Source organism: Myodes glareolus, chromosome 26, assembly GCF_982192425.1.
Source record: "Myodes glareolus chromosome 26, mMyoGla1.1, whole genome shotgun sequence".
NCBI classification, from domain to species: Eukaryota; Metazoa; Chordata; class Mammalia; order Rodentia; family Cricetidae; genus Myodes; species Myodes glareolus.
The window spans coordinates 13379798-13396067 of record NC_142051.1 but is presented as its reverse complement, the minus strand read 5'-3'; the positions used below and the strand labels follow the sequence as shown (position 1 = coordinate 13396067).

Here is a 16270-nt window from a genome sequence, read left to right as displayed (position 1 = left end):
AATGTAGAGCAAAACATATACCTCCAGGTGAAGAGTGCCCAGAAACGAGGGAAAGCCTTCAGTTGTGGAGGCTGTTTTTGAATGACTTCTCACAGGTTCAGCATCGAACAGGGAATCTCTAAGAGGTTTCTTTGAATGCCACTGAAGAATCTCTCAAGTGGTAAGTAGAGTGAAAAGACACTCCGTCTGTGCTTCCACCTGACACGATGGCTTGCTTGTGACCTCTCTGACCCCATTGTGACATCTTTCTCCAAGGACGCTTTCCAAATCATCGCTGTTGAATTTTTTTCCTCCTAAACTTCATGTTACTATATTGTTAACTAGTGACTTTTTAAAATCATGGATCCCATGGGTCTTTTGTTTGTTTAACCAGATGATCCCTAAGGTCCCTTGGAAGACCAAAGGATAAAGCTTCTACCACACGTGTTAGTACAGAACTTACAGGAAAGCTGTTTTCCTGTGTAAAGGTCAAAGACACTGGCTTTGCCCAAACCAAAGTGGGTTTAAAGTCATCAAGAGCTTAAAGTCTTTCAACTCCACAGAAACAAATAATGTTTTTTTTCCAAAACCAAAGTCACAAACACCCTTTAACTGGTGACTTTTAAGATTTATTGAAAGCATGGGACAACTGAGGGAAACCTGGCAAATTGTGGGACCCTAAGAGCTCTCTACCCACTAGTGGGTGATGCAGTGGAAATGAATGAAGTTCCTGGGTGAATAGAAGAGGGTATTGAAAAGGTAGGGGAGGGAGGGAAGGGAGACACACAGAGACAGAGAGATAGAAAGACAGAGAGAGGCAGAAGGAAGAGAGGAGAGAGATAGGCTGAGAGCTGCTTGCTGTGGTGGGAAGGGAGAGATCGGGAGTGGGCAGAGCTTGTCTCTTAAAGGGACATTTGCACATGCATACAGTCAGAGAACTACTTGTCATATGCAGAGGGATGCCAGGTTCCCAAGGGGCAGAGACAAGGTGTGCATGGATACTAACAGATGGGCTATGGCCAGGTCTCTACCCGGGTTCCCAGAAAATGTCCCCAAGTCACATTTTGCAAGGGGCTTAAGAAGCAAAACCCATAATTCACCACAATTCCCACTAGGCCAAATCAGGGACAAGGGTACATCTTGATGTTATCTTGACTACACATGATCAAGCAAAACTGGTGTAGTTGGGTCAAACAAACTTGTTCAGGGGAGTGAAAACATGTGATTTCTTACCTCCCATAAACAATAACATCCAGTACTTCAGGAACTATCTTTCCTTGGACAAGGGCTTGTGGATCAGAGGCATTTATGTTTCATGGTTCCCTTAGGCATAGTAATTAAAACTTAAAACATAACTTTGGCTCTCACATGAGAAGTACTTGAAGGACTTACTATGGTAATAATAGGTCTTGGTATTTCTGGAAGTAAAATAGATTTGAAGTCTACTACTTTTTGTTCTATCTGTACAAGCAAAAAAATTATTCAACAAATGAAAGGAGCATTATGTTTGATCATGAAATCCATCATGGGAATCTTGGGGATCAGAGGGAATGTTGGCCTATGAATCAGTTTCCAAACATGACCCATTTTGCAGACCCAGAGTCCCTTGAGTGAAGGGAAGACCTGGTCCTCCTGAGGAAGGATCTTACTAAAATAACAATTTCGTTATTAGTCTCTTAGCCTAGAGAATCTATGGACCTTTTCAAGGGCGACCATATGCCAGGAGAAAGGAAACAATCAGGCTTTCTAGGGTCTATTGGATACTGATTCTGAATTGATGTTAATTCTAGAAGACCCCAAGAAGCATTACAGCCCTCAGTTAAAGTAGGGGCTTTATGGAGGCCATGTGATTCATTGGAGTTTTGGCATAAGTACATCTAACAGTAAGTTCAATACATCCCCAAACTTACACTAGAGTTATTTTCCTAGTACCAGGTTGTATAATTGGGATAAATATACTCAGAGGCGGGCAGAACTCCCGCATTGATTCCCTAGTCTGTGAAGTAGGTTATTACGGTTGGAAAGGCCAAATAGAAGACATTGGAGTTGCTTCTACCTACCAGGAAAAATCATAAACCAAAAATTAATGTGCCCAGAAGTACTTAGACCCTCAGGGAAATCATTGTGAAAACAGTGTTTGTTTGCTGTTATCTGTCTACAGAGTGCTTTTCCTGAAGCATCTTTATAGCCTTTGCAAGACTTTGGTTACCAGATGGTCCTGGCACGCCTGGAGTGTCTTGCATGACTGGGTACTACAAACAGTTCATAGTAAGGACGAAAGTTCCAGGGAAGGGGTGTTTTCCTTCAGAAAACATAGATTAGATCAGGGGCTTTGGAGTGTGGAATTTGTTTTACACAATAAACAACTTTTGTGCAAAAATCAGTAAACACTCCTTTGTACAGCTGTTTAGAGTTCAGTTCACAGAAACGACTCCTCCCAGCTGCCAGAGAGACTAAATTATATCTTGGAGTGGCCCTCTGTCTTTGACTGACCCTCACAACACCCTACACCCAACAAATGATATCCTGTTCCACACATAGATTATTATCAGCTGTCATCAGAGAAGCTTCCTCCTGCAGCAGATTGGGAACAAATACAGAGACCCACAGCCAGACACTCCACAGAGAGAAAGAGACCTTAGAACACACAGCTCTAAATGAGATGTTTCTATCAAATCCCTCCGCTCAGAGGGAAGCCCATGGAAGAGGTACCAGAAGAAGTGGGGAGACAGAGAGGATGGAGGACACCAGGAGAACAAAGCCCTCTAAAACAAGTGAACAAAAGTTATATGAACTCAGAAAGACTGGAGTAGCAATCAGAGTGCCTACATGGGTCTACACCAGGTCCTCTAATTTTAAACTGTAGTTTCCAGTTTAACATTTTATTGAGGGAACACTGAATGTGTGAACAAGTGGGTCTCTGATGTTTGTGACTTCTCTTGGGATTCCTTTATTTTTCTGTTGCCTTGTCTTATCCAACTTCAATATAAGGATTTTTATCTTATTATATTTTATTTTTCCTTATATTTTGTTGTTATATCTTAGAAGCCTGTTATTTTCTAGTGAGAAATAGAAAGGGAATAAATTCAGATGTGAGAGGGGATAGGTAGGAACAGACAGAAGTGGAGGGAGGGAAACTATTCAAAATTATACGGTATGAGAAAATGATAAAAGAATCTATGTTTAATAAACGAAAAAAGCACTAAAAAGCCTACTTCTTCAAGATTCCAATAGACATTAAGCCGAATGAACTGAACAGCTACTGGATTCTTGACCTTTTTATTGGGAGACTGTCGTTATTGGACCAGTCCAACCACAGCCCTTAATCCACTCTAATAAATCCACGATGTATGTGTGTATGTATGCATATGAATCATGTATACACACACACACACACACACACACACACACACACACACACACACACTCCACTATCAATTCTGTCCCTTTAGAGAACCCTGAGTAAATACTTGATTTCCTTCCCCCTGCCACGGTTATTGCTTCAGTTCCCACAAGGCTATTACTTCGACTCATTACATGGAGGCAGCTTTCTCAAGGGTCTGTTTGGAGCATCTTCCACAGTTATCTGTTAAATTTAATCTCCCGTACTCCTTTTGAGAGAGACTAACTAACATTTCCTGGACCTGAGTCTCAAGGCAATCACTTATCCTCCAATGGTCTCTGCTGAGTCAATTAAACAAAAATTGTTTTCCAAATCTTATATAAATTTGGAAAAAAAAGACCAAGACCACGTTTTAGACCAAATACAAGCAGTAGGACTTTCAGTTGACTGTTCCTATATCCTGTTGCTTTGAGTAAGGCAGCATCCTCAGGAATGACAGGTTGAGTGTATGTGGACCCATGAAAGGGGCAGTAAGTGACTGGTTAAGGAGGAGGAGAACTAGAAACGTGCAGACAACCTCCACAGAAACCTGCATCTGCGCTCTGTGAGAAAAGGGGGTCTGTGGGAGGATTCAGAGAGGAATGATCCACTGTGTCAGATTCCATCCACATCTGCCTCTCCACTCCGACTCACAACGCCAAGAGAGGAATGATCCACTGTGTCAGATTCCATCCACATCTGCCTCTCCACTCCGACTCACAACGCCAAGAATCCACAAGCCTGCATCTGCGCTTTGTGAGCAGCCAGGGTACAGGTTAGTATTCAAACCTGTCTTAGTGTCAGTTATGTCCCAGCTTCCATTCCCGTCCAACCTCCCCATCTGACTCTCCCCACCTAACATCCAGAGGCAAATCCCTCAGCTCCTTTCCTGTGTCAAAATTGTGAGTATGTGCACCCTTCCCTCAGGCTAAAGTCATCTGAATGAGGCTGTCTGCTATCTTCCTTCAACTTTGGTGTTAAAAACCACACTTTGGCTTGTTTTGAACATTTTTAACATGAAGGATAAAGAAAGGTCTTCCATCCTTTACACAGAAAAATCATCCCTGATAACTGGAATTCTTCCAAATGCTAGTCTGTGCACACAAAGATAGAATCACACTGTTGGGAAGCAGGGCACCAGCATATATTATAGTCATATCTAATTCATAAAATACAAATTCCACATATTATTCCACAATAGAAATAATTATAATTTTGTTCTTTGCATAATCATGAAATTTTATTGTTTCCAATATTTTATTATTGCAATGATGAATTGAAAATATTTGCACAATGATCCATGTGTGCTTGTGTTGTGTTGGATATGAACATGAATTTGGAAGACAAAGCAGCACAAGTCTTCAGAAGCTGAAGGCTAATGGACAGAAAGTGTTCCAGAAACCCAGCTAGACAAGAAAACCTCTTCAAAGACTCCTCTAACAGACTTAGTTAGCAAACACTGAAAGCATATGGGGGAGCCCAGGAACCCCTTCCCCTTCTTGAAAATATTGACATTCTGGAATAACAACCCCATTACAGATAAATAGATAGATAGATAGATAGATAGATAGATAGATACAGAATTCAGTATTTGAAGACTTTTTTGAGCTCTGTCCTAGGCACAAAACCTAAAGAGACAGAGAGGGGGGGGGTCCATCTTGCACAGCACTGTGGTTGTTAGCAAATGGAGAAACAGAATAAAGCAGGTGGCAAATGTTGAGATGGCAACAATAGAGGGGCTCATCAAGACAGTGAGGCTGGGGAAAGAGGGCACATGGTGCTACATCCTCTGAGGGTTGAAATAAGAATAAGGCATAAAAATTAAAGTTGAAAAGCTGCACCCAGGAAAGCCCAGTTGGTCATGGAATACTTGCAACAAAGTCGTAGTATGTACATTTAGTGAAGGGCATGTTTGAAGCCAGCAGCCATTGCGTCTGGATCATGCAGAACAGATGGATTCCCTAAAGACAGATTTTCAGGGGAACTCTGAGACCTCCTGACTGCAACACTAGGCTCTGCTCACCTTCATCGCCCATTTCTCTCTTTTTCAGCTTCACAAGGCACATAAGTCGGTGATGAAAAATCAGACTTTGACTGAATTCATTCTGCTGGGACTCACGGATGCCCCAGAGCTTCAGATCTGTGTTTTCCTATTTCTCCTGCTCACGTACATCCTCAGCATTGTGGGGAATCTGACCATCATCCTCCTCACACTGCTGGATTCCCATCTCCAGACACCCATGTACTTCTTTCTCAGGAACTTCTCCTTTCTGGAAATCTCCTTCACATCCACGTTTACTCCTCGGATACTCTTCAGCATCTCTACGGGAATTAAGACCATCAGCTTTGCTGGCTGCTTCACTCAGTACTTCTTTGCTATCTTCTTTGGAGCCACTGAGTTTTACCTTCTGACGGCCATGTCCTATGACCGCTATGTGGCCATCTGCAAACCGCTGCACTACACCACCATCATGAGCAACAGGGTCTGCTCCTTGCTGGTCCTCTGCTCTTGGCTGAGTGGCTTCCTGATCATCTTATTCTTAATCATCTTGACCAGTCAGCTGGATTTCTGCGCATCCAATGTGCTCAATCATTATTACTGTGACTATGGGCCCCTCATAGAAATAGCTTGTTCAGACACAAGGCTGCTGAAGCTCATTGAATTTGTTTTAGCGATTGTGACCTTGATAGTCACCCTGGTGCTGGTCATTCTCTCCTACACCCACATCATCAGGACCATTCTGAAGATCCCTTCTGCACAGCAGAGAAAGAAGGCCTTTTCCACATGTTCTTCCCACATGGTTGTCATCTCCCTTTCTTATGGGAGCTGCATCTTCATGTACATAAAGCCTTCAGTAACAGAAGGAGTTGCCTTCAATAAGGGTGTGGCTGTGCTCAATAACTCAGTTGCCCCTTTACTTAACCCCTTCATTTACACTCTAAGGAATAAGCAAGTAAAACAAGCCTTCAGTGATGCTGTCAGAAAAGTACTGCATCTTCACTCCTTTTAGTGGCCTGATAATAAATGAAAATGTTGGATGATATTCTGGATATTCCTCCTCTCTCTTGAAGTGATTTCTCAGGTAAGCTGGGTATGGCTGGTGTCAGCAGTCTGTTTCAAACTAGCTCAAGAACTTTCTGATATCTAACTTTGATGAAAGAGGCAGAAAATTTATATTGGGAGACTGTATACAGAATACAGCTAGTTAAACTCTTTTGCTTGCCATACATTGGAGGATCAGCCTAATGATTGCACCTATATTATTCCCATTATAATCTTTCTTTTTATTTAGTTATTAAAAATTTCCACCTCCTCCCCGCCTCCCTTTTCCCTCCCCCTCTTCATCTCCCCTCCTTGTCTAGTCCTAAGAGCAGTCAGGGTTCCCTGCCCTGTGGGAAGTCCAAGGTCCTCTCTCCTCCATCCAGGTCTATAAAGGTAAGCATCCAAACAAACCAGGCTCCCACAAAATCAGTCCATGCAGTAGAATCAAAACCCAGTGCCATTGTCTTTGGCTTCTCAGTCAGCCTTCATTGCCAGCCAGATTCAGAGGGTCCAGTTTGATCACATGTTCCATCACTCCCAGTCCAGCTGGCGTCGGTGAGCTCCCATTAGATCAGTCCCACCGTTTCCGTGGGTGGACGCACCCGTCGTGGTCCTGACTTCCTTGCTCATGTTCTCCCTCCTTCTGTTCTTCATTTGGACCTTGGGAGCTCAGTCCAGTGCTGCAATGTGGGTCTCTGTCTCTATCTCCATCCATTGTCAGATGAAGGTTCTGTGGTGATATGCAAGATATTCATCAGTGTGGCTATGGGACAAGGCCAGTTCAGGAACCCTCTCCTCTGCTGCCCAAGGAACAATCTGGGTACCTCTTCTTGGACCTGGGAACCCCTCTAGAGTCAAGTCTCTTGCAAACCCTAAAATGGCTCCCTCAATTAAGATATTTACTTCCCTGCTCCCATATCCACCTTTCCTTCATCCCACCCATCCCATTTCCTCAAGCTCTCTTGAATCCTCCCCTTCTGCCTTCTCTCTACCCATCTCAGGTGGATCTCTGTGAGTTCGAGGCAAACTGGTATACAAGAGTTACTTACAGGAGAGGCTCCAAACCTACACAGAGAAACCCTGTCTTGTAGCTTCCTGTAAGTGTGCTGGGATTAGAGGTGTGCACCACCACCGCCCAACTTGAATATTCCTTTCTGGGTCACTTTTCTTTGGGCTTTAAGCAATTTCATTTTTCGAGTTTCTTACTCTGATAATTCTTCAGATCACCTCTCTGCCTGAGGAGATCACTCAACAGATAAAGCGCTTGCTTTAAGAACATGAGGACCTGGATGCAGATTCCCAGCACTGATGTACTGGGCATGGTGACTTGCACCAGTAACCATAACTTACAAGATGGGGTCAAAGATGACCCGATTCTAGATATTCACTCTCTAGAATGTAAAAGGTAAGCCACGAGTTCAGTGAGAAATCCTGTGTCAAATAGTAAGGTGGCAATTGAGGAAAGACACCAGATATCAACATCTGACCTCTACACTCTCATAGAAAAGCAAGTGCACACACACACACACACACACACACCACACACGCATGCAAATACACACACCACACAGAAACAAATAAAACACACACCCTCACACATACATGCATACCACATACAACACACACAGAGAGACACATAAAACACATACCCACACATAAGTACTCCCCATTTATAACATACACACAGAAACAAATAAAACACACACCCTCACACATACATGTACATCACATACAACACACACACAGAGACACATAAAACACACACCCTCACACATAAGTACTCCCTACATACAACATACACATGTAAAACACACACCCTCAAACACATACATACAAAACAGACATATAAAACACATGCCCTCACACATACACACACCACATAAAACACACATACAAACATACAAAATAAAGACACACATAAAATACACACTCTCACGCAGGCACACACCACTTATAACGCAGAGAGAGGGAGGAGCAAGAATATGAGCAAAGAATTTCCACTGAAACAGCTTACCTGAGCCAATGGGAGCTCACTGACTCTGACCTGACAATAGAGGAATCAGCATAGGATCAAACTAGGTCCTCTGAATATGGGTGACAGTTGTCTGGTTGGGACAGACTACAGGGCCACTGGTAGTGGCACCAGGATTTATCCCTACTGCTTGTACTGCCTTTTTGGAACCCATTCTCTTTGAAGAGATACTTTGCTCATCCTAGATATAGTAGACAGGGCCTTGTTCCTGCCTCAAAGCAATGTGCCAGACTTTGGTGACTTCCCATGTGAAGCCTTATCCTCTCTGAGGAATGGAAGTGGGTGGTAAGGGAAGATGAAAGGAGTGGGAGGAGGGGAGGAAATGGGAACTGGGATTGGTATGTAAAATGAGAAAAGATTTTTTAAAATAATTAATTTAAAAAAAGAGTTGCTGTGGTCATGGTGTCTTTTCATAGCAATAAAAATCCAAACTAAGATAGGCCCCCAGAGTCTATCATAGTCTCAACTATGTCTAAAAGTCCAAAGATCAAAGTCTTTTCTGAGAGTCTTGTGATCTTTTCACTGTAATCCCCTATAAAATCAAAATCAAAAACAGATAACATAGTTCCAACATATAATAGCACAGTATATACATTACCATTCCAAAACATAGGGAAGTGAGCATAGTGAGGGCATACTGGAGCAAAATTAGACTGAAAATCAACTGGGCAAACTCCAAACTCTTCATCTCCATGTTTGATGTCAAACAAACAAACAAACAAACAAACAAACAAAAAACCCCCAAACCTTCTGATCTCCATTTTTTTCAGCTTTCTTGACTGCAATACACTTCTTTCTCTTGGGCTGTTTTCACTGCCTGTGAGATACTCTTCCAGCAGGAATCCCACACCTCTGGCATCTTCAACATCTTTGGGTCTCCAAGGCAGTTGAGGGTTCAGCTTCACAACTTCATACAATAGCCATCTCTAAGCTTTCCTCTAATTCCTTTTCACAAACTGGAAATAAAGCAGTGTGAGATCTTGTCCTGTGGTGACTCCTTTTATTTCATTTCTTAATCTGCATTTTCTGCATGAAATAAAACTTTAAAACCACCCAGAAATGGTCACAACCTCTGATGGGAATTCCTGGACATCGTTCACAGGGACAAAAAAAACCCTAAAATTAAGGAAGTTCTCTACAGAAGCATAATCTGTCTCTGCCTATAGCTCTGCATCTGTCTCTCTTTCTCAATCTCTTTTCAACATGTTTTCCTTTCCCCAAATCCAGCAATACGAATTGGTGTGCTAGGTTAAACAAGTGCTGTTTGTGCCACAATATAGTCTCAGTTTGGACAAGGACAGTGGTGTGGGAGGTCCTTCTCTTTATGTGTTGCTTTTATTGGTTAATGAATAAAGAACTGTCTTGGGCCTGAGCAGGGAACTGAGGCTGGTGGACAAAGCTGGGCTGAATGCTGGGAGAAAGAAGAGCAGAGTAAAAGAGAAGCCATGGAGCCTCCACCAGAGTCAGACATGCTGAAACTTTGCAGGTATGCCATGACCTTGTGGTGATGCACAGATTAATAGAGATGGGTTAAAATAAAATGTAGGGAGAGCCTACTTCCCTGAGGGGAAGGGCTGAGGGGTCCGGAGAGCCAGCAAGGAGTAGTCTTGCTGCTGGGGCTTCTTTGTACCATCCCACCCTGCCCTCCAAGCCTGCCTTTTTGTCTGCAAAGTCCTTGAGGCCCGGAAAGAGGCCCTGCTCCGGTGTTGAGGGTATCTGGAGAAATGAGTAGGTGGCTGCTCGGCCGGACGGTCTGGCGGAACTTACTCCAGGTCCCCTCCAATTCCCTTAGCTTTTCTGATTGTTCTTCAGGGTGTGTTCCTGGCAGCTGGCTTTCTTTACCCCAATCCACCCAGCCAAGAGCAATCCTTTTCATCTGCAAGGTCCTTAGATCCCCAGCACAGCCTGCTTCAGAACAGAGGGGATCTGAGAGCCAGCTCCAGTGCTGAGGGGACCTAAGAGAGGACAGAGCAAGAAAAACAACCAAGTACACAGACAGCCACAGCAAAGATTGGACCAAGATGCCAAGACTCTGCTGGCCTCATTCGAAGGAAGAGATAGGTAAGCACCAATGCAAGAATTCCTCCAACAACCTGAAAGACAACATGATAACACCAGAATCCAGTGAACATGTAACAGGAAGACTTGAACACCCTAACTCAGAAGTAGTAGAAGAAATCGACTTTAAACGTAACCTTATGAAAATGATGGAGACCCTTAAACAGGAAGTAAGTGTGAAGTAGCAATAAAGACCAGAAATCTTAGAGGCAGCCAAAGACAGCCACATAGCTTGTATTGTTTTGAGAGTCATGTGGACTACCCTCCCCAACCCTTTGAGAGGTTTCTTGTGACCAGTACTGAGGTTTCTGTTGGTGTATAGTTCTTGTGGAGAGAGCTGTTGGCGTAAGTGTAATGACCTGCTCTGTCCCTTTAAGAGAAAAGCCATGTCCACTTCCTCCTCCAAGGCAAGCTGATCTTCACCTTCCAGCCTGAGTCCCTTCTTTTCTGTGTCCCTCTTTAAGAGGCAGCTTCAGTCTCTCCCTTCTTCCCTGCTTCTCCCCTTCTCCCTGTTTCTCCTCTCTCTCTCTCTCTCTCTCTCTCTCTCTCTCTCTCTCTCTCTCTCTCTCTCTCTTTCTCTGCCACTCTCTCTGCTCTTCCCCCCTTCTCCCCTTCTCCTTCATAACCCACTAAATAAATATCCAACCTCACTTTGCATGGTGTGCCTATTCTCCTGTCTCTCCCCCAGTGAGCAGCTCCCTGCCTGGGATTAGCCACCTTTGGTGACCTGCAACATAGTCTTGTGGCATGCCCATCTGTCGGTCTCTCCTTGTGGAACTGGCTGCCTGGCCGAGGTCTTTCTCCCACCATTCAGCTCCCTGCCTGGGACTTGCTGCCCTTCTTGGCCCACTGCAGCTGCTTGGGGAACTGTGCTGTCCCTGTCTGGGTCTGGTTGCTCTTGGGACTTGCAGCCCACTGCCTGCTGCCACTTCAGGGACCTGCAGAATGGTCTCGGGACCCACTGCCTGCTGCAGCCACTTGGGAGTCCACAGCATTTTACTTTTACCATTACTATATATATCCACACAAAATTATGTAGGTATATATATGTAGATATGCCTACACAAAATTGTATATACATACACACATGCATGTATACACATACTCTGATATGTATTATGTATAATTTTAGGCAAATTAAAAAGTAATCTGATCTCTTGAGGCTTTATCTAGCAACCTTGGTGTTATTTGTCCCTCTTCTCTCATTCTCTGTGGAAGTCAATATAGATTTGACTTTTATTTTATATGTATGAGTGTTCTGCTTGCATATATGTATGTGTAACACATACATACCTAGCGCCCTTTGAGATCAGAAGAGGGCTTCTGGTCCTCTGGAACTAAAACTTGAGACAGTTGTCAGCCATGATGTGGGTGCTGAGAGCAAAACCTGCATCCTCTACAAGAACAGAGTGTTCTTAACTACTGAGCCACTATTCCACCCTCCTCTGTTGATTTATCAAAAAAAGACAGGAAAACAAGGTCCAGGTTTTATTGAAGCACACATACACTAACAAACATTCATGCACGCATACACACAGACACAAACATATATACATGGGGATAGGGTGAGATATGGATGGACAGACAGACAGACAAACAGACAAAAACAGAGCAAGCCCCCCAAAAAAATAACCCAAAAATGGTGGCCAAAGCTGCTTGGAGGATCAGGGTTTTTATATGTTTGGGAATGAGATGAATGTTTTTCCTCTCTTGGAATTCGCTAACTTGGACCATAGCAGGAAATTGGATAAACCAGACAAAGCCAGAGAAGCTAATAGATTCCTATCACAATAGTGCTCTATGGGAGCTTTGAAAATTCATCCCCCAACAGTTTCCTCCATCAAGTTAAAAAATCACCAGGATTTGTCTTAGGAAGGGAGGGGAACCAGTAGGCTAGTTTCCTTGCTTGTTAAAGTACATTAACCCACTCAGAGCAAATCTATCTGTATGTGTGTGATATTTACAGAACATATACAAGTTAAAAAGACTGCAGTAGAGTTCAAAAACTTTCAGAAGTGGCGTGGGAGAAAATGTTGATGATAAGCAACCAGGAGTCAAACAAATGTCTGGTAAACAAATAGGATAAAGATGCCCTGTTGTGGTCCAAGGAGAGATCCCCAGATTGTTCTCTGGACAGAGGAGGGGGTGCCTGAACCAGCCTTGGCCCGTGACCATACTGATGAATATTTTGCTTATCACCATAGATCCCTCACCTGGCGTTGGATGACGATACAGATGGAGGCCCGCGTTGGAGCACCGAACTGAGCCCCCCAAGTTCCAAACGAGGAGCAAAAGGAGGAAGAAAATGACGAAGGACTGCGAGGGATACTATCACCCACTGATACAAGGGGTCGGATCTAATGAGAGTTTACCAAGGCCAGATGGACCGTGACTGAAAGAGCATGTGATCCAACCAGATTCTCTGAATGTGGTTGGATTTTCTGAATGTGGCTGGCCTGCAGTCTTTCCGAGAAGCCATTGACAATGACACTGGGACTGGTTTCCTCTGCATATACTGGATTTTTGGGATCCAGTCTGTTTGGATGCTCACCTTCCTGGACCTGGAGTGAGGGGGGAGGAACTTGGACTTCCCACAGGGCAGGAGACCCTGACTTCCCTTGGGGACAAAGAGGGAGGAGGAGAGGGAGGGGGGGAGTGGGAGGGCGTTGGGAGGAGGGGCGTAAATGGAAACTTTTTATAATTTAATAAAATTACTAAAAGAAAAAAAAAAGATGCCCTGTTGTGTTGTTTGCTATGAATTAAAATTAAGTGTGGTTGGAACAAAAGACTCTTCATTCAATTTGACTGTAGTGTTTTTGAAGTCCCCTCTGTGTACTGTGATTGCCATTAATGAATAAAGAAACTACTTTGGACCTATAGCAAGACAGAACTTAGGTAGGCAGGGAAAACTAGTTTGAATGATGGGAAAAAGAAGGGCAGAGTCAGAAAGATGCCATGGAGCCGCCGTCGGAGATAGATATGCTGAAACTTTGCTGGTAGACCACGACCTCATGGTGATACACAGATTAATAGAAATGGGTTAAATTAATACATAAGAGTTAGCCAATAAGAAGCTAGAGCTAATAAGTCAAGCAGTGATTTAATTAATACAGTTTCTGTTTGATTATTTCAGAGTTAAGTGGCCAGGAATCAACAAGCAGCCCCTCCTGCAACACCAGAGTTCCAAGGCAGGAGGGGTAATCATCTGGTAAATCACTGCATTGACACATATATGATCACCTATGTTTCCAGCGTAGGATACTCATGATACATATACAAGACTGATACAAGCTTCCTGTACCTCTCACTCTGCACAAAAATCAATTTGAAATGGACCAAAGACTTTAGTAACGTAAGACTTCTGAAACATTTAAAAAAGAAAAGTGGTGAAAATACTGCAGGTGGCAAATGTCCGCCCATGTGCCTGCACATTCTGCCCAGGAGCAAAGCCAAAGAGGGTCAGGGCCAAGGGACTGTCACTGCCTCTTCCATGGTCCTCTTCAAGCCTGAGACTGGGATGTTTGCTGAAGCAGGGCATTGCCTAAGAACTGACTTGAACAAGAGAGCAGCCCTTGAAGAAGAATCCCATCAGCTTCCTTACCCAGAATACAGAGCCACAAACAGCCCTGATGAGATCCTTGACTAGGATTAGTTGGCTGTCACCTTGCTTTCCCTACACTGAGTATTCGAATGGCACTAAGCCTTCATCTCAGCACACAACCCATCTGTTCCCAACTTTACTTCTGCTTTGAGTTTGTCTTTCTCAATCTATATCTCCCAATCAGGTTATCAGACTCAGCTTTGTGGTCCTTGGCAAAACACTTCAAGATCTAGGCACAGGCAAGGGCTTTCTGAACAGGACTCCAGGAAGTACTGTCAATGATTTACAGATGGAATTCTTGATGTTAAAAGGTTTTGTTCAACAAAGAAAACAATCGCTAAGAGAGAACCTTTGGGATGGGAGAAAGTCTTTGCTAGCTACATATTTTACAGAGGATTTATATCTGGGGTATACAAATATTAAAAAATTAAATAAAAATATCTACCTCACCAATAAATGAACTAATGAAATGAGCAGATAGTTCTCAAAAGATAAAATGCAAATGGACAATAAACAAGTAAAAAAATACTCAAAGTGACTAGCTTCTACAGAAATGCACATTAGAACTATATTAAGGTTTCTTCTGACCCCAGATGTTACGCCCAGATCATGGAGTCCCCTCAAACCAACTAGGATACTGAGTCATGTAGGTAAAAGCAAAGAGCCTTTATTCTTATACAAATTTGCAAACTCGGTCTCTCTGTATGTCTAAGGTAATGGAGTGATCAGAGTACTGAGCTCAGTTGGAGTTGGATTTTTATAGTAGCAAAGGTGGGAGTGAGGGATTTCTAAGGCTCAGGATCCCTGATTGGCTGACATTTGTCTAGGGGTGTCCTGGTGAGAAGCAATGTGTGTGTGCTTGCAGGTGATCCTATCCACAAAGGTTGGAACATTACGAATTTCCTTTGGATGGTCTGTTCCTGGGTAGTGCCTGGGTAGTCTCAGTTTGGGGGCTTTACCAGAACCAGGTATTGCCTCAGGGTAAACTACTGAGACTCCGGCCTTTTTTGAGCTTGTCTGGCTGGGTCCTTCACCAGATAGAATGGCAGCCATTAAAAAAACAAATAATGAATGCTGGTGAGAATGCAAACAAAAGGGACCCAACGTGAGTTATTCTAGTCAGTATAGAGATCATAATAGTCAGCATGGAGAGCTCTCAGAGTCTAAAATATTCATCTTCCGTGTGACCCATGTATAGCACTGGATAATCCATCAAAGGACTCTGGGTCTGCATGTCACAGAAATCCTGCACATCAGTGCTTATCACAGTGACATTCACAGTAGCCAAATTATGGAAGCAACCAGAGGAATGGATGAAATGTAGAATACATATGTGTAGTTGGGGGCTTCACCCCAGCCCCTTGGCATCCATTTTAGAATGTTGAACAGAAAACTCCATTTCAAGCCACCTCCCCTGGGAGTTGCTTCTCCAAACTCCATCTCTAAGAAAGTTCACCCAATGGTGACCTCTCCCCAGAGAAGATCAAGACCACTCCCACGGGCTATTTAAACTGCCCCCTCAGAGAATGAACACATGGTCTCCCCTTTTCTCTCTCCAGTGGTCTTCCCAGTTTTCTGTTTCCTCTCCGTGTTTTCCTTGGGTGGGTGGAGCTCCCGGGATTGCTGGCATCCATTAAATCTGGGTTTCTTTCCATTCGCTTTGATTTGGTACGATTGTCTTATTGTGGCAGCAGAGGGGTTTGTCTGTCTGGGAAAAAAAAAATTTAATGATATACATAAGAATTTATTTGAGTCATATAGAAAAGCTAGAATGTCATTTGCTAGAAAATGGAAACAACTTTACATAGTCATATTAAGTGAACTAAGTCAGATTAAGAAAGATATATACTTTCTCTGCATTTCACATATTTTATATAGCAACATAAAATCATATACATGACATAGAAGTGGGGATGAAATTGTGTAGAAGAACAAAGGGAACTAAGGGGAGAGAAAAAGGCCAAGAAAGATGAGACTGTGCATGGCAGATACGCTCACAGTAGCTATAAACATCGATGTCACTGTCCTTGTGTAAACCAGAACATTGTTTCATAACAACTGGAGACAAGTTTATTAAAGTGGGGAAACAGGGCCTGGAGAGATGGCTTAGTGGTGAAAACACTGATTGTTCTTTTGGGTTCAATTTTCAGCACTTACATGGCAGCTCACAACCAT

At 43.3% G+C, this 16270-nt stretch overlaps 1 protein-coding gene across 1 annotated transcript; it reads left to right on the top strand.

Moving 5' to 3' along the window:
• The first annotated feature begins 5436 nt into the window (after positions 1-5436).
• On the top strand, positions 5437-6372 carry LOC148117744 (olfactory receptor 6C4-like). The gene has a single exon (XM_087901906.1). It carries the CDS (start codon positions 5437-5439, stop codon positions 6370-6372), a length of 936 nt encoding a protein of 311 aa, XP_087758032.1.
• Positions 6373-16270: the final 9898 nt, after the last annotated feature.

Coding starts and splice junctions, on each gene's coding strand:
- LOC148117744 (XM_087901906.1), top strand. CDS start 5,437: ATGAAAAATCAGACTTTGACTGAATTCATTCTGCTGGGACTCACGGAT.